This window comes from Vulpes lagopus, chromosome 12, assembly GCF_018345385.1.
Source record: "Vulpes lagopus strain Blue_001 chromosome 12, ASM1834538v1, whole genome shotgun sequence".
In the NCBI taxonomy this organism is placed as follows: Eukaryota; Metazoa; Chordata; class Mammalia; order Carnivora; family Canidae; genus Vulpes; species Vulpes lagopus.
In genome coordinates this window covers 17844806-17863486 of record NC_054835.1, presented here as the reverse complement: position 1 = coordinate 17863486, position 18681 = coordinate 17844806, and the positions used below count along the sequence as shown (strand labels likewise).

Below are 18681 nucleotides of genomic sequence, written 5' to 3'. Positions count from 1 at the left end.
GCCTATAAGAGACTCACTTCAAATGTAAGGACACATACAGACTAAAAGTGAAGGGGAATGATAAAGATATTCCATGTAAACAGAAACCAAAAGACAGGTGTGGTAGGTATACTTACATCAGACAAAATAGACTTTAAAACAAAGACTGTATGGACACCTGGCTGGCTCAGTCTGTAGAGCATGTGACTCTTAATTTCAGGGTCATGAGTTTAAGCCCCATGTTGGGTGTAGAGCCTACTTAAAATTAAAAAAATAACAAGGTGCCTGGGTGACACAGTTAAGCCTCCAGTTCTTGTTTTAGCTCAGGTTGTGATCTCAGAATTGTGAAATTGAGGCCCACTAAGTTTCTCTTTCCCTCTCCCTCTACTCCCCTCCTTCATACTCATATACACTCTTTCTCAAATATATAAATAAGTCTTTTCTTAAAAATTAAAAAAAAATGGGCAGCCCAGGTGGCTCAGTGGTTTAGCACCACCTTCAGCCCAGGGCCTGATACTGGAGACCCAGGATCGAATTCCACTTCGGGCTCCCTGCATGGAGCCTGCTTCTCCCTCTGCCTGTGTCTCTGCCTCTCTCTCTCTCTCTCTCTCTGTCTCTCATGAATAAATAAATAAAATCTTTTAAAAAATTTTTTAAAATAATAATACACTGACTTCTGAAAGAGACAGAAGGGCATTACATAATGGTGAAGAGGTCAGTCGAGCAAGAAAATATAACATTTGTAAATATTTATGTACCCAATGTAGGACCACCTAAATATATAAAGCAGTTTTAGCACACCTAATGGGAGAAATAGAAAGCAATGCAATAATAGTAAAGGACTTTGATACATCACTTTTATCAATGGATAGATCATCCAGGTAGAAAATCAGTATGGAAGCATTGATCTTAACACGTTGAACTTAATGGACTAATGGACTAAGTTGGACAGATGGACTTAATGGACATATACATATAGAACATTCCATCCAAAAGCACATTTTTCTCAAGTACACATGGAGCATTCTCCAAGATAGATCATATGTTAGACCACAAAATAAGTCTTAATAAGTTTAAGGAGACTGGAATCATATGAAGCATCTTTTCCAACAAAATGGTATGAAACTTAAAACGAATGATAAGGGTAAAACTAGAAATCTACAAATATATGGAGATTAAACAACATGCTACTGTAACAAACAATGGGTCAAAGAAGAAATCAGAAATAAAAAAGATTCCTGAGATAAATTAAAATGGAAATACAGCATACCAAAATGTATGAGAACAACAAAAGTGGTTCTAAGAGGGCAGTTCACAGGGATAAATGCCTACATTGAGAAACAAGAAAGATCTGAAATAACCTAACTTTACACTTAAACTAGAAAAAGAAGAATAATCTAAGTATAAAATTAATAAAAGGAAGAAAATAACAAAGACCAGAGCAGAAATAAAAAGTCAGTATAAAAGATCAACAAAACTAAAAGCTGGCTTTTTGAAAAGATAAGCAAAACAGATAACCTTTGTCTAGATTTACCATGAAAAGAAGAGGACTCAAATTTAAAAATGAAAGAAATGTTATAACTGATACCACAGAAATACAAATTATTACAAGAGACTATGGACAATTAGATGCCAACAAATTGGACAACCCTAGGAGAAATAGACAAATTACTAGAAGCATATAACATCCAAGACTGGATCATGAAGAAATAGAAAATCTGAACAGACTGATTACTAGTAAGAAGATCGAATTAGTCATCAAAAACATTCCAACAAGCAGAAGTTCAGGACCAGGTGGTTTCACTGGTGAATTTCTAACATACAAAGAAGAATTAATACTAAACCTTCTCAAACTCTTCCCCAAAAATAGAAGAGGTGAGAACACTTCCAAACTCATATTATGAGGCCAGCATTACCCTGATGCCAAAAGGTCACTTTTGAAAAAGAAAAGGACACTAAAAAGGAAAATTGCAGGTCAGTATCCTTCCTTGGTCAACGTCAATCCAGAAAACTCAAAATATTAGGAAACCAAATTCAACAATACAGTCAACCCTTGAACAACATAGGGGTTAGGGGCAATGACTCCTTCATGAGTCATGGAATTGGCTCAGCATGGGATGTCAGAGACCAAGTAGGGTAAAGAGGTGACAATAGGGGAAACTTCCTATTGGGTCAGAGTCTAAGGAGTACCTCTATATTTGGAGGTGGCCTGATAACAGTGTTCATCTCTGATCAAAAGGAAGAGAGCTTTCCTCATAAAGACTGATGAAGAGGGCCACACTACAGAGAAGTGACCCAGTTTAGGTTGGGTTTTAGAAACTGAGTGGATAAACAAATATTCACACTGTAGAGTAACTTGGAATGGGGTTTCAAAACTTGAGGACGGAAAGAGGGCATCTGCTCAAGAGTGTGGTAGCAAAGATGGGGAGACTGGTTACCTACAGGGAGAATTTATCAGATAAGAAAATATTAATTAAGGATAATAAGAACAAGGTTCCTCATTGTCAGAAGGGTGTGACTAATAAAGGGAAGAGGTAAAGCTAGAATAAATGCAGTAGGATTTGATTGGATTGAATATATTCTAGTGAACTCTATTGTTTTCAGTAAACATGTTTAATGTGCATGTATGTATATGTATATAAACATATTATGTATATGTGTTTCCTAACCCACTGAAAGAATCTAAGAGCAGTGACACCTCAGTAACTGTGATACACCTGTTGCCATAGCTTCTTGGAGAAATGGTTGAAACAATCTGGAGTGTGGAAAGTACGAGATGAGCCTGGAAGATCATAGTGTACCAGAAAGCAAGGACGTGATCAGGGAATGATAGAGCCATGTCAAAAAGAAGCCAACATAAAGTGGTTCTCCCTATTCAAATATGAGGCATTTTGAACATCAAAATAAAGGACAGTAGCAGAGTATAAAAATAAAATAGATATCTACAAGTCTAGGGGTGCCTGGGTAGTTCAGTTAGTTAAACAAATGCCTTTGGCTCAGGTTATGATCCCAGAGTCCCGAGATCAAGCCCCATGTTGGGCTCCCTGTTGAGCAGAGGGCCTGCTTCTCCCTCTCCCCCTGCTCCGTCTCACTCTCTCAAATAAATAATTTTTTTTTAAAAAAAAAAAAGAGAAACTGCAAGCCCATATAGTAAATAGAGAAGAAAATTAAAGTTTTATGAGAAAACAGGATGTTAATATAGATTCAAGGTACCGGGATCCCTGGGTGGCGCAATGGTTTGGCGCTTGCCTTTGGCCCAGGGCGCGATCCTGGAGACCCGGGATCGAGTCCCACGTCGGGCTCCCGGTGCATGGAGCCTGCTTCTCCCTCTGGCTGTGTCTCTGCCTCTCTCTCTCTGTGACTATCATAAATAAATAAATAATTTTTAAAAAAAGATTCAAGGTACCTTCTCAAAAAATATGTAATTACAAAGGAAAAAAAGGTACCATGAAGAAATCTAACACAGCCATAAGTAATACAATGTGAATGCCATCAATAATAGAAGTATTCAAAATCATGCACTATCTCATAGAATACAATGAGGAAAATATAACACTTCTGTGATGCTCCTGCCGAAGATGTATAACCCAAATGTTATCATAGGACGAACCGAAATTGAGGGACAGTCAAGAGTCTTGTATACTTCAAAATTGCCAAGGTTATAACTTCAGCTGTTACTTTAAGAGACTAGAAAAAGAGGAGCAAAGGGCTCAGTCAGCAGAGGATGTGACTTTAGATCTTTGGTGTTGTGAGTTCAAGCCCAACATCAGGCATGGAGCCTACTTTTAAAAAGAAAAAAAAGAAAAAGAGGAGCAAATCAACCTAAAATAAGTAGAAGAAAGAGAACTTAAAAAATCAAAGCAACAATCAATTAAAAAAAAAAGAGAGAACACCAATGAAACAAAAAACTAGTTTTATGAGATGCACCTGGGTGGTTTAGTTGGTTAAGCTTGAGACTCTTGATTTCAGCTCAGGTCGTGATTTCAAAGTTGTGAGATCAAGCCCAGCACTGGCTCTGTGCTCAGTGGATAGTCCGCTTGAGATTCATTTTCTCTCTCTCTTTCTTTCTCTCCCTTCCCCCCCTCCCACTAAAATAAATAAATAAATCTTTAAAAAAAACTACTAGTTCTCTGAGAAAATTAATAAAATTGATAAACCTTTAGCTAGATTGATCAGGAAACAAGAAAACACAGATTACCAATATCAGGAATAGGAAGTGATATCACTACACATTTTATAGGTATTAAAAGTATTATAGTATTATAACATTATAATATATATAATATAGTATTATAAAAGTATTATATAACACAATTTTATGTTAATTGTTAACAATTTAGATAAGATGCACACTTTCCTTGATGCAGGTGATCAAGGCTTGCTGTTGCTAAAAGGACATCATTGGAACATTTCCTTGAAACCTGAATGGGAGTTGAGGATTAGATGATAGTCATGTATCAGTATTAATGGCCTGATCTAATTGTGGTTCTTTAGTGGAAGGTTCTTATTTATAGGAAATACACAGTAAAGTGTTTAGGGGTGGTAGGGCATGAGGCCAACAACTTAGTGTAAATCGTTGACGCACTTGAGAAACTTTGAGTTTTACTTGTAATTTTTTTTTTTTTTTGCTAAGACTATTCAAAAACAAAACATTAAAAAATTTTTAAATTGAATTTAACTTATTTAATTTTTTTGAGAGAGGGAGGGGAGGCACAGGGGAGGAGGGAGAGAGAATCTTTAGCAGGCTGCACCCAGTGTGGAGCCCAACAGGCTCTAATCTCACAACCCTAAGATTATGACCTGAGCTGAAATCAAGAGTTGTGTGCTTAACTGACTGAGCCACCCAGGTGACCCCCTCAAAAAAATTTGTTAAACCATGTTTGCATGGCCCTTATATAATAAGCTCATATTTTAACACAGTTTCTTTCTTTTACAGCGGAAAGGAAGCCTCCTTTATTTAATATGAATGCAATGAGTGCCTTATATCACATAGCCCAAAATGAATCCCCTACACTACAGTCTAATGAATGGTGAGTATTCCTGAGACATATATAACTCAACATTGTATAAGTTAAATACTTTGTTATAATGTTATTAAAATAATTTTATTTCACTTAGGTAAAGTGTATTAGCTGAAGAAATATTACATTGGTTTATTTTACCCTTATATCATGTTTATCTTCTATTAACATCTGCTATTCGTAACATATATGTAATTCAGTTCAGAAATAGATGATGCCATATGGAAGCAACACATATTGCTTTTTACAAAAATTTACATTTTATTTTTTTCTTTGAACTTTAGGAACACATATAACCCTGATTATATAATAAGTAATATATAATATATATTTAATAAATAGCATAATTTAAACAATATTTTATAACTAAAATACATAGATTGCCACAACCCATAGTGATATTTTATTAGGGAATGGTTTACAATTTATCAGGTATAAAACATAAATGATTTATCAGAATTATCAGGTAATTCGTAATTTGGGGTTTTTTTAGTGTTATTATGATATTTATATTCCAAATGGTCTGTTACTCCATATACTAGTGCTTCCTAGATTTGATAAAATTAAACTCATTTATGTAAAGAAGTCTATGGAGAACACATTGACAGTTTTAGAAAACTAGGGTTTTTATCAGTGATAGGAAATTTTAGTGCATGTGTATCCAAGTGTATTCAAGTGTGTCTAACATTTGAAAAATTCTAGGGAGATATCAATCATACTAAATAAGTATTTTTAAATTGACAAGTAGATGCATAAATTAGTGAAACTAATTTTTTAAAGATTACATATTTAAGGTGCATTCATAGATCTTTGCTACCTATTTAGAGATATGTAGAAGGAATCTTTTGGCACAGAGTTTAGCATTATAGTACATATCAGTAATAAATATAGTGAACACAGAATGTCTTTACACTGTTTGATATTTTGGAGGATTCAAAAAAAGAATTCTTGCCTACGAGGAACTTAAAATATGAAAGACAAACACTGACAGAGTAATTATTACTTACTACTTTTCTCATTGAACTCTCATCAGTAACACTGTATAAAATAATATGTTGTAGACTTCTGATGTTTTAAAAAATATATTAATTGATTTTCTGGATTTAATGGATGTTTTATCCATTTGCTTAGGAACATTTGGGTATAAAACTGCTCCCTCCAAAGCAAAATAGATTGATATTCTAAAAATATATATAGAAGATGACCCAAGTAGCAACCAAGAAAGAGAGATGGCTTAGAGAAAAGAAAAAAAAAATTGAAAAGAACATTATTTTTAAAGTTTTTAATTTAAGTTCCAGTTATTTAACATAACCGTGTAATATTAGTTTCAGGTGTACAATATAGTGATTCAGCATTTCCATACATTGCCCTGTGCTCATCGTGACAAATGCACTCCTTAGTCTCCATCTCCTATATCACCCATCCCCCAATCCACCTCCCTGCTGTTAACCATCAGTTTGTTCTCTATAGTTAAGGGTCTGTTTCTTGGTTTACCTCTCTCTTTCTTTCTTTTTTTACCTTTGCCTGTTTGTTTCTTAAATTGTGGGAGCAGGATATTTTTTTTTTGGATTTTTAAATAATCTATGCAAATTTATCTTTGGAAAATGGTAAAGATTCATTGGTTGCTTTAGATAGCTTTTCATAGACGTAAAATCTATAGTATATTGTATCTGCTTTTTTTTTTTTTTTTTTTGTATCTGCTTTTTTTATCATTCCGTTTCCATTCCCCTTCCCACCAATAGGCACATGCCCTGATTTATGGTTGTGTTTTGTTTTGTTTCTAATTAAGTTTTTATTTAAATTCCAGTTAATATTCGTTTCAGGTATAGAATTTAGTGATTCAATACTTATATACAACACTTGGTGCTTAAACATGAACATGAATTGCCATGTCATCCTTGCACAAGATGCTAACTTCTCTGTATGGTTTGTGGATGTGTAAAAGGAAATAGCAATATGTTCACTTGATACTTTCCTTTACAATAGGTCTGATTATTTTCGCAACTTTGTAGATTCTTGCCTCCAGAAAATCCCTCAAGATCGCCCTACATCAGAGGAACTTTTAAAGGTCAGTTTTACTGGGATACCTGGGTGGCTTAGCTGTTGAGCGTTTGCCTTTGGCCCAGGGCATGATCCCAGATCTGGGGATGGAGTCCCACATTGGGCTCCCTGCAAGGAGCCTACTTCTCCCTGTCTGTGTCTCTGCTTCTCTCTCTGTGTCGCCCATGAATAAATAAAATAAACAAATAAATAAATAAAGGTCAGTTTTACTAAGTCTGTTTTCTACCCCTAAGTAATTATTTAAAGATGTATTTTATTCTTCTTTGATTTTAAATCACTATGCTCTACTAATTTTTACTAAAATTATGGGGATCCCTGGGTGGCTCAGTGGTTTAGCGCCTGCCTTTGGCCCAGGGTGTGACCTGGAGTCCTGGGATCAAGTCCCACGTCGGGCTCCTTGCATGGAGCCTGCTTCTCCCTTGGCCTGTATCTCTGCCTCCTCCCCCTCTCTCTTTCTGTGTCTCTCATGAGTAAATAAAATCTTAAAAAAAAAATTATACTAAAAAAATGTACTATAAAATAAAATAACAAAATAAAGATAAAATGCTAACTTTATATACTGTTGTCTATTGGAACTTTTCTCAGAGGCCAAGTTTTTTCATTTGTGTTTTCAAAATTAATTAAGTGCTTTACGATGTTTGGATAGGATATATAAATATTCCAGATAGTACCAATTGGCTGTTTTTATGTGCAAGAATGTATTCATGAGTTATAACTCCACATTTTAATTCATGTGAAATAATGTCATATTTCAAAGTTAGTAAAACAGCTTAACTTTGGATTTAATTTTTATATCTGCCATATTTTATATGTTTATGTCCCACATTAAAATAATGTGAAAGAAAGAGAAATGTATATCTATATAAATATTGTGGGAGAAAAGAGTTTTCAAAAAATACATAATACCATGTTTCTGTTTCCTTTTTAGAAATATATTTTTCTAACTTGGCATTGAAAATATTTTAAGAATCATGTAAATTCTTTCAGTTTTCAGTGGGTTTGGTTGCTTAATTTAAATACATGATTGGTATATGCTTTCTGTTCTCAAAAATTTATTTCATTTGGAGTTTGACCATCTTATTGATAGGAATAATATTGTTGAACTTAATATAGTTCTTAAAACATCTAGATAAGACAATGGTAAGTAGGATTTGACTCTTTCTCCTTGTGCCCCTAAGGAATAATATTGATTTTTCACTGTAAGATTTAAGTAGACTATTTTTACATGACTGTTTTAGAACTTCAGACATATTCAATTTATTTTCGCCAACACATCAGTTAAAGATACAAAGAAATTGAAAAGATCATATTTATGGGGATCCCTGGGTGGCTCAGCATTTAGCGCCTGCTTTCAGCCCAGGGCATGATGATCCTGGAGTCCCAGGATCAAGTCCCTCAAGTCCCACATCAGGCTCCCTGCATAGAGCCTGCTACTCCCTCTGCCTGCGTCTCTGCCTCTCTCTCTCTCTCTCTCTCTCTCTCTGTCTCTCATTAATAAATAAATAAGTAAATAATCTTTAAATTTGTTTTTAAAAACAAAAAGATCGTGTGTGTGTATATTATTATTTGCAACCACAGTATGTAGAAAACAGTATAGTTTTAAAAATGTTTGTGGGGTTCTAAACAGTTAGCTCACTCAGTCTCAGAAATGAAAGCCTGAATTAATAGAAACTCATAATAGCAGAAGGTTTAGTATAACTATGAATTATTTTAGTGATAAATAAGTAAGATCTATATGTAGAAAACTATCAAACTTAGAAATTTAAGGTTTATTATTTTTGGATAAGAAGATTGAGTATCGTAAACAGTGATACATCCAAACTAAGGCTCAGGAAAAAGAAAAAATCTGACTGGCTTCTTATACTTGCCTTATATAGGCAAAAGAAGCTGTTTTGGTAATAACCCAACCCACCAGGGCCAGGTATTTGGTGATTAGATCCCAAGTCTACATATAGTATTCATTTACCTGGTTTATAGCAGGAAAATGAAAATGATAGGAAGTATCTATCAAGTACTTCTTTCCTTTGGCCTAATTATACTTCTGTTGCAGTTTATTGTAAAAAGAGTTAATAGGAAAAAATTTAAATTTATGAAACTAAGAATTGAAAATTGGAAGTAACCATCCAAAATTAGGATAATGGTTAAACATTTTTAGTATAAATATTTGATGAAATAATCTACAGGCATTAGTTTATGAATTCAAAATAACAATACTTAGACAACAGTAAAAGTAGAATAAAATACTGTGTAGTTAAAATTCTTTAGAGAAACTTTTCAGGGGATGGCATCCATAGGCATTCAGAATGGTCTAGCATTTGGTATACTGTTATAGTCTTCCCTACAATAAAATGTCTAACAAAACTAGCCTGTCCTAAGCCCCTGGTAATAGAATCATTTACCTTTATACCAATAAAGTTGGGAAAGCACCAAAATCTGCATGTGCTGTATGCCCAGGCTGACTTTGAGAAGTTTTTTTTTTTAAAGATTTTTTATTTTATTTTTATTATTATTTTTTTAGATTTTATTTATTTACTCATGAGGACACACATACACACACAGAGAGAGAGAGAGAAGCAGAGACACAGGCAGAGGGAGAAGCAGGCTCCATGCAGGAAGCCTGATGTGGGACTCGATCCCGGGCCTCCAGGATCACACCCTGGACTGAAGGCAGTGCCAAAACGCTGAGCCACCCGCGCTGCCCCGACTTTGAGGAGTTTGTGCTATAATACCCACAGTTCTTACGAAGTTGCCTAAAACGAAAAACACATCAGCAGGGCCTATGGTGATTCCATGTGTGCTAAGTATGTTCTTGACAGGATCAAGTGTCTTTCCTTATTGAGGAACAGAAAATTGTTGTGAATGTGTTGAAAGTCCAAGAACAGAGTCAAAAACCTAAATAAAGGGGGCCCATGGGTGGCTTGGTCGGTTAAGGATCCAACTCTTGATTTCAGCTCAAGTCTCGATCTCAGTGTCATAAGTTTAAGAAGCCCTGGGTTGGGCTACAATACTAGGTGTGAAGCCTACTAAAAAAAAAACAAACAAAAAAACACAAGCTAAATAAAAAAATGATTCTTCTTTTGAGTAACAAAATCAAAAGGCAAAAGAAAAAAATTTTAGAGAAGAAATACATTTGAACTAAAAAGGTAAGAGTATTACAGAATTCAAGTACATTTCATAGAACTCAAGGCAAAAGATGTCTTTCTGCAACCTAAATGCTAACTATGTATCTACAAAACAAATTTATATGTAGAAAATTTCTGTAAAAAAATATCAAAATATAGCAGTGATAATTCTAATGTTGGAATTGTTCTATTTTTCTATATTAGATAAGGTTAAGCTTGTTAAATGTTAGTGGTAAAAATTACAAAGTAGGGGCAGCCTGGGTGGCTCAGCGGGTTAGCGCCGCCTTCAGCCCAGGATGTGATCCTGGAGACCCAGGATTGAGTCCCACATCGGGCTCCTTTAAGGGAGCCTGCTTCTCCCTCTGCCTGTGTCTCTACCTCTCTCTGTGTGTCTCCCATGAATAAATAAATAAAATCTTTAAAAAAATTATATAATTGTATAATGGCTTTTAGGAAACTGCTAGTATTTTATGGAGTATTATTTATGCAACACCTAAAGGAACTTATAATACCCAAGTTTATGTTACATGTAAATACATTCATTATATGTTACAAATAACATATTAACAAAACATACATTATATGTTACATATAAACACATTGAAACCTGATATAACTCAGAACTGAACATGTCTTTTCTATGAAATCAGTTCTAAGAATACATAAACCTTTATTTAGCCCTTTTTAGCCCTCTAATTGGACTTAATTCTTAGTGTTTAATTAGACTCTTTGATTATTTCTCTTTTTTTAAAGATTTTATTTATTTATTCATAAGAGACACAAAGAGAGGCAGAGAGAGGCACAGTCATAGGCAGAGGGAGAAGCAGGCTCCCTGTGGGGAGTCCAATGCAGGACTGGATCCCAGGACCCCAGGATCACAACCTGAAGCTGAAGGCAGATGCTCAACCACCTAGCAACCCAGGCACCCCAGACTCTTTGATTATTTGAACTCTGCATTTTCAGTTGGCCAACAAAAATAACACGTTTCCATAAATTGTACAGGGATAGTTATGTATGCCCAGAATGTATATGTGTAGATGGCAGTTTTGTAAATACAAGAAGTCAAAAGTGTAATAGAATTAGATAGCTATAGATTATATGTGTTATCTTATCGTGATTACTTCAGATAGTAATTCCACTGTGAGAAAAGGATACATTTGTACTAATTGAAAAAATATAAGTTTCAATCTGACTTTTGCCTTGTACTCTTATTCAGCACATGTTTGTTCTTCGCGAGCGCCCTGAAACAGTGTTAATAGATCTCATTCAAAGGACAAAGGATGCAGTGAGAGAGCTGGACAATCTACAGTATCGAAAGATGAAGAAACTCCTTTTCCAGGAGGCACATAATGGACCAGCAGTAGAAGCACAGGAAGAAGAAGAGGTAATAACTTAGAAATGACTCACATTTTGAGCTCTGTTTCTTTATTGGCTTCTTTCCTTATACAACTTGTCTTACCACAAATGTTTTATATTAATGGTTCCCAGATTGTGTTTTCTTAACACTGGTCCTGTAAGATCCCAGGTAGAAAAAAAAAAAGTTTTGCATTCTTTAAACCCAACCCCTTCGTAGTGTTTATTGGTATAGTAAAGCTCTGCAATCTTTTACTAAAGAAACCTGTTCAACTTTAATCTAGTCCTCATCAAATTTTTTGGATACTGAACCCTCTTTTGCCTTATTGTCGGATTCCATGGGACATGCTTTTGGAAGCATTTGAAATTATAGACTATGGAAATGGACAGTACTCATTCAGAAGTCTTTAGAATTACCAAGCATTATGCTCTGTCACCAGGGATACTTGATTCTTTTCAGTTCTGAATAATTTCATTCCATTTGCACAGTTCTAAAATACTCATTTTACAGATGAGTAAAGCAAAGCTCAGAGTAGTTAACTCATCATAGGTTCATTTGGGTTCAAATTCATGTATCTCTCACTCTCAAGGCAAAGTTCTTTCCATATTGCCTTTTAGGGAGTATGGAAGTTTAAATTTGCAGTAGAAATGTTACTCACAAGGAAATATACATTAGGAAAATATACATTTCCTCACAAGGAAATATACAATAGGAAATTAGGAAATATACTTTTTCTCACAAGGAAATATACATTATTTTTGGAGCTTTTTTACTCTAAATATTTTCAGTTTTCTTTGCTCCTGTCAGAATTTATTGGTTTTCAGTAAGAGAGATCATTTTGCATTCTGAGACCTGGAGTAATAGTTATTTTTTTTAATAGTGCTACATAATTAATGAACTATAAAATATAGTACTTAAACATATATATAAATGTAAAGTTTTGGTGCTTTTGGTTTTGTTTTTTAGTTCATACAGTAATCATTAGAAAATTATTTTGAGGGTGCAGTCAGTTAAGCATGGACTCTTGTTTTTAGCTCAGGTCATGATCTCAGGATTGTGGGATCAAGCCTCGGCCTTGAACTCTGGTGTGGAAGGAACATCCTTGAGATTCCCTCTTTCCCTCTTCTGCCTCTCCCATCCTGCTTGCATGCACACACCAGCATATTCTCCCTCTTTACAAAACAAAACAAAACAAAACAACAACTAAAGGTGGTTATTTATAGGATTTTAAAAAGATTGAGGCTTGTTTTAACTATGGGAATTATTGAGAAATGAGCAGAATCTCTCTATATACCACACATGAGATGTGTGGTAGAAATGGATTTCAAAAAAATGTCAAGCAATTTAGAGAAAATGTTATGCTTCGGAAATAACCAAGTGATGAACTGAATTTTTGACACAGGTGGTTGGAATTTTTGTTATTTATTTGTTGATCATTTTTATTTGTTTTTCAGTTGGTAAAATTCCTGGCCTTGACAAGTACAGGAAGTTTCTCACGATAGACTTTTGAGTTTCTTTCTAAAGACTGTGTACTAAGCAGTGTGATAAGTGATTATAATTAGCAATTTCAAAAGAGACAGATATTTTAACCTAATGCTCTTTTCCTTTAGGAACAAGATCATGGTGTTGGCCGAACAGGAACAGTGAATAGTGTTGGAAGTAATCAGTCTATTCCCAGTATGTCCATCAGTGCCAGTAGCCAAAGTAGTAGTGTTAACAGTCTTCCAGATGCCTCAGATGACAAGAGTGAGCTAGATATGATGGAGGGAGACCACACAGTGATGTCTAATAGTTCTGTTATCCATTTAAAACCTGTGAGTATTTGGATTTCAGTGAAAAAACTTTCAACTTTGGTAAATAATTTTCTTCAGCTGATTAGTTTAATTAGGAGATTGTCTTGGATGTTTCAGAAGTTTGGCTGTTTCATTTTTAGGTAATTTATTTTAAAGTAGTAGGAGGCTTGTTTTCCTAGTGTAATGTCTGCATTTGGGAAACTAATGTTTTGAAAATACTAAAAGAATATTTTTAAAATATCAGAAGAAAGAAATAAAGAAACACTACGTAATATATAATTTGAGTTAATTTCATGAAAATAAAGTATTTAAAAGTAGTAGGTATACACATTAAAGTCATGATAGTGGTTGTCTTTTAAAAGAAAGGGTTACAGGGATCCCTGGGTGGCTTAGCGGTTTGGCGCCTGCCTTCGGCTCAGGGCGTGATCCTGGAATCCCAGGATCGAGTCCCGCATCAGGCTCCCGGCATGGAGCCTGCTTCTCCCTCTGCTTGTGTCTCTGTCTCTCTCTCTGTCTCTCTCTCTGTCTCTCTCTCTCTCTCTGTGTGTGTGTCTTTCGTGAATAAATAAATAAAATCTTTTAAAAAATAAAATAAAACTAATTGCTAATAATTGTAAATTATTAGTTTAGGAAATAAGTACATTATTCTTCACACTCTGAATACAGAATTTTTAATTTTCTTGAAAACATTTTGAGAGGTAACTTGTTTTTAGCAATAGGAGTACTTCCTTTTTAACTTCACAGCTTACAATATTACCTAAAAATTTTTTAGGCACAGGAGCTAAAAGGTAGAACTAACCCAAGTGTTAAGCAAGAGATGAATAGATAGATAAACCATAGTATATACGTACAGAGGAATATTACCAGTTATGAAAAAGAATGAAATTTTGATACATGCTATAACTTGAGTGATAATAAGCTGGATGCAAGAAGACAAATATTGCATAATTCCACTTTTATGAAATTTCTAGAATAGGCAGTTCATAAACACGCAAAGTAGATTAGTGGTTACCAGGGACTGAGTAGAGTATAAAATGAAGAGTTTTGGTTAACAGATACAATTTCCATTTGGGTGATGGAAAAGTTTTGGAAATGGCAGTGGTTGCACAAGATTGGGAATATAATTAATGCCACTGAATTGTACATTTAAAAATGGTTGAACTGGCAAATTATATATATATTTTACTACACAAACACACACGAAAAGTGATTAAGAATGATTTAGTTATGGGACTCATGGGTGGCTCCGTGGTTGAATGTCTGCCATTGGCTCAGGTCATGATTCCGGGGTCCCAGGATAGAGTCCCACATCAGGCTTCCTGTGGGGAGCCTCCCTCTCCCTTTGCCAATGTCTCTGTCTCTCTGTGTTTCTCATGAATAAATAAAATCTTAAAAAAAACAAAAAGAATGACTTAGTTATGTAGTAGTGTTCTTCAGGGCAAAATCATGTTTAATTTTCATATACTTAGGCAATAGAATGAAGAGTAACAAAGATTATTCCCACAATTAGTTGGTTGCTGCTTAATTGACTTCCTCTTCAGTTAATAAACTAAGGCATATATAAGGAAAGACATGGTTCTTAAAATTTCTACAGTTATTTTTTGGATACTTACTTCGGACAATGGCAGAAGTATTATAAATGTGTTTTTAAGATATATTATTGCTGGGAATCCCTGGGTGGCTCAGTGGTTTAGTGCCGCCTTCGGCCCAGGGTGTGCTCCTGGAGACCCAGGATCGAGTCCCATGTCGGGCTCCCTGCATGGAGCCTGCTTCTCCCTCTGCCTGTGTCTCTGCCTCTCTCTCTGTGTCTTTCATGAATAAATAAATAAAATCTTTAAGAAAAAAAGAAAAGATATATTATTGCTTTGAAAACCCAAGAGCCAAAAAATAAAAATAAAAATAAAAACCAAGAGCCTTAGAATAATTCATTTTTCCTGCTTTTTAAAATAATTAATCCTTTTTATTTTCTGTATAATAAGTAGGATATAAATCTAACCTCATACAATTCCTGATCCTAAATCTGTTGTACTATTGTATACACTGAGAGAATAATGTTTCCTGATTCTAATTATGTTGAAAATAAAATGTCAGCATTCATAATTTTTGTTTTTTGCTTTTTAAAATTATGTCTTTAAGATAAATTGAACAAGTTATCTTTAAATTTTCTTGAAAGCTCAAGTGAACTGTATTTGTTCACCTGAAATAGTATTGTTTCTTTCTTTGTCTAGGAGGAAGAAAATTACAGAGAAGAGGGAGATCCTAGAACAAGAGCATCGGATCCACAGTCTCCACCACAAGTGTCTCGTCATAAATCACACTATCGTAATCGAGAACACTTTGCTACTATACGGACGGCATCACTGGTATGTTCTTCCCCTGATTAGAAATACATTTTTTATTTTGAACTGTGGCACCTGTACTAAAGAATAACTGTATCTTATTTTTTTGTATTTGGGGTTATTTTTCAGAATTCTCATTTAACATTTAAGTGCCTCTTATGAGAAAGATATACAGAATACTCTGAGAGATGTTAAACTAGTAATGTCTTCAAGACATACACAAATAACTAATGTGTTAGAATATATTAAATGCTTACGAGGGCTAGAAGGTACTAAATAGTAATTCAGATTACTTTTGTTTTGAGGTATAAAGGAAATATTTATAAAACAAATTGTTTACGGATGCTTAGGTGGCTCAGTCACTAAGCATCCCACTCTTGGTTTTGGCTCAGGTCATGATCTCATGGTCCTGAGATCAAGCCCCAAGTGGAGCTCTGCGCTTAGCACAGAGTCTGCCTGAGATTCTTTCCCTTCCTTCTCCCTTACTCTCTGCTCACACATGCTCGCTCGATTTCTCTCTCAAATATATATAGAGATAGATACATAGATACATAGATATATAGATAGAATCAATCCTTTAAAAAATAATAAAAAATAAAACAAATTGAACTTTAATAGTTTGTTGATTTTAAGCATAGAGAGGAAGAAAAAATGTTATTTCTAAGAATTAACAGTAAAGAAATACTAAAGCTAACCAAAATGAGGGGAAATGTTCGGGAAATGGCGAGTAATTCAATTTAGTATATTCAAAGTATAGTTCTTCTGATTTCCCAAATAACAATAAAAGTGGATTATGGGGGCAGCCCGGTTTAGCACCACCTTTAGCCCAGGGCCTGATCCTGGAGACCCAGGATCGAGTCCCATGTCGGGCTCCCTGCATGGAGCCTGCTTCTCTCTCTGCCTGTGTCTCTGCCTCTCTCTCTCTCTCTGTCTCTGTGAATAAATAAGTAAAATCTTTAAAAAAATAAAAGGATTATAAATGATGCCGTATTTGCTCAGTCAGTACAACATGTGACACTTGATCTTAGGGATGTAAGTTAGAACCCCACATTGGGTATGAGAGATTACTATTTAAAAATGGATCATGTGTCCTTTACAAGGATATTGTTTTAGTAGGCTACTTATCATCCTAATCAGTCAGATAAGTAGGACCAAAACATGATAAAGAATACTAGGGATAAAAAGAAATTAAGATATCCTAGGAAAAGCAGGCTGTTAGAAAATCTAACAGGAAGTATAAAAGATATATCTGAGAGAAAAGTTATCTGAGTTTATCAACGACATAAGCAGATTTTATAAATCCCATGCAGTGGCCCATGAATCTGTATGACATGGAGTCAAGAATGTCATCCTCCATCCTGAGGAATCAAGTCATTCTTGCTATTCTGTAACATGTAAATAACTTTTTGAACAGAGTAAGTAGCAAAGATTGCTTGACTTTTTTTTCTCATGACTATTTTAATAAATACCTAGAGAAGTATTACCTAAAGAGAGGCTAATTCGTGTGATTTTGTGACTTGGTATATATTAAATGTTTCTCAAATTCTGTCCCAGTTTCTGTCTCCCTCAAATTAATTAGGGGCACACTTTTTTTTTTCTTGGAGTATAGTTACCATACAATGTTATATTAATGTCAGTGTACAACATAGTAATTTGACAGTTATATGCATTACTCAGTGCTCACCACAATAAGGATAGTCACCATCTGTCACCATACAATGCTATTCACATTATTGACTATTTTCCCTGTGTATACTTTTCATCTCCATAACTTATTTATTTTATAACTGGAAGTTTATACCTCTTAATCCCTATCACTTATTTCACCCATCCCGCCATCCACTGGTTTGTTTTGTGTATTTTAAGTCTGTTGATTTTTTTAAAAAAGATTTTATTTATTTATTTATTGGGGAGAGAGAGAGAGAAATAAAAAAGGGAAAGAGGGAGACTATAAGGCGGACTCCATGCTGAGTATGGCCTGATGTGGGGCTCGATTCCAGGACCCCAAAATCATGATCTGAGCTGAAACCAAGAGTCAGATGCTTACCTGAACATGCCTGCCACCCAAGTGCCTCAAGAGTCTGTTGGTTTTTTTTATTTGTTCATTTGTTTTCTGGATTCTACATGTAAGAGAAATCATATGGTACTTTTCTTTCTTTGATTTATTTCACTTAGTATAATACCCTCTAAGTTTATCCATGTTGTTGCAAATGCCAAGATCTTCTTTTCTATGGCTAATATTCCATTTTGTATGTAATATACCACATGTGCTTTATTCATTCATTTATTGGTGGACACTTGGTTGTTTCCATATCGTGACTATTGTAAATACTACTGCAATGAACATAGGGGTGTTTTTAATATCTTTTTAAATTGATGTTTTTTCTATTTCTGTTTTCTTTCTTTTCTCTTTTCTTTTCTTTTCTTTTCTTTTCTTTTCTTTTCTTTTCTTTTCTTTTCTTTTCTTTTCTTTTTCTTTTTTTAAGAGATAGAGTGAGGGGAGGGTCACAGGGAAGAGGGAAAGGAACTTAAGGCTTTTCTGGCCAGTGCAGAGCCCAGTGCAGGGTTTGATCTCAAATCTTGAGATCATGACCTGAGCCGAAATGAAGTTGGATGCTTACCCAACAGAACTTTTCTATTTCTCAGAGTTTTCTCCCCAGAGAGAACCCAGAGGGTTTTCCCCCCCTTGGGTAAATAATAGTAGTGAAATTAATGGAACATAGGGTGTTTGTATTTTTTAATTTTTTAAGAACCTCCATACTGTTTCCCACAGTGGGATCATGACCTGAGCTGAAGGCAGATGCTTATCCAGCTGAGCCACCCTGGCACCTCAGATGTTCATCTTTTTAATATTGATTTGTAGATGTTCTTTATAAAACCTGTTTATGGGGGGCAGCCCCCGTGGCGCAGCGGTTTAGCGCTGCTTGCAGCCCAGGGTGTGATCCTGGAGACCCTGGATTGAGTCCTACGTCAGGCTCTCTGCATGGAGCCTGCTTCTCCCTCTGCCTGAGT

General features: G+C 35.0%; 1 protein-coding gene across 1 annotated transcript in view; it reads left to right on the top strand.

Annotated features, from left to right (window-relative positions):
• Nucleotides 1-18681, top strand: part of TAOK1 (TAO kinase 1) — a 164516-nt gene that overhangs the window by 99999 nt on the left and 45836 nt on the right. Inside the window, exons 9-13 of the mRNA XM_041724224.1 lie at nt 4916-5009; nt 6987-7068; nt 11400-11567; nt 13148-13351; nt 15559-15693. Of these exons, the coding sequence (XP_041580158.1) occupies nt 4916-5009; nt 6987-7068; nt 11400-11567; nt 13148-13351; nt 15559-15693 (683 nt within the window). The remainder of the gene's footprint in view (nt 1-4915; nt 5010-6986; nt 7069-11399; nt 11568-13147; nt 13352-15558; nt 15694-18681) is intronic.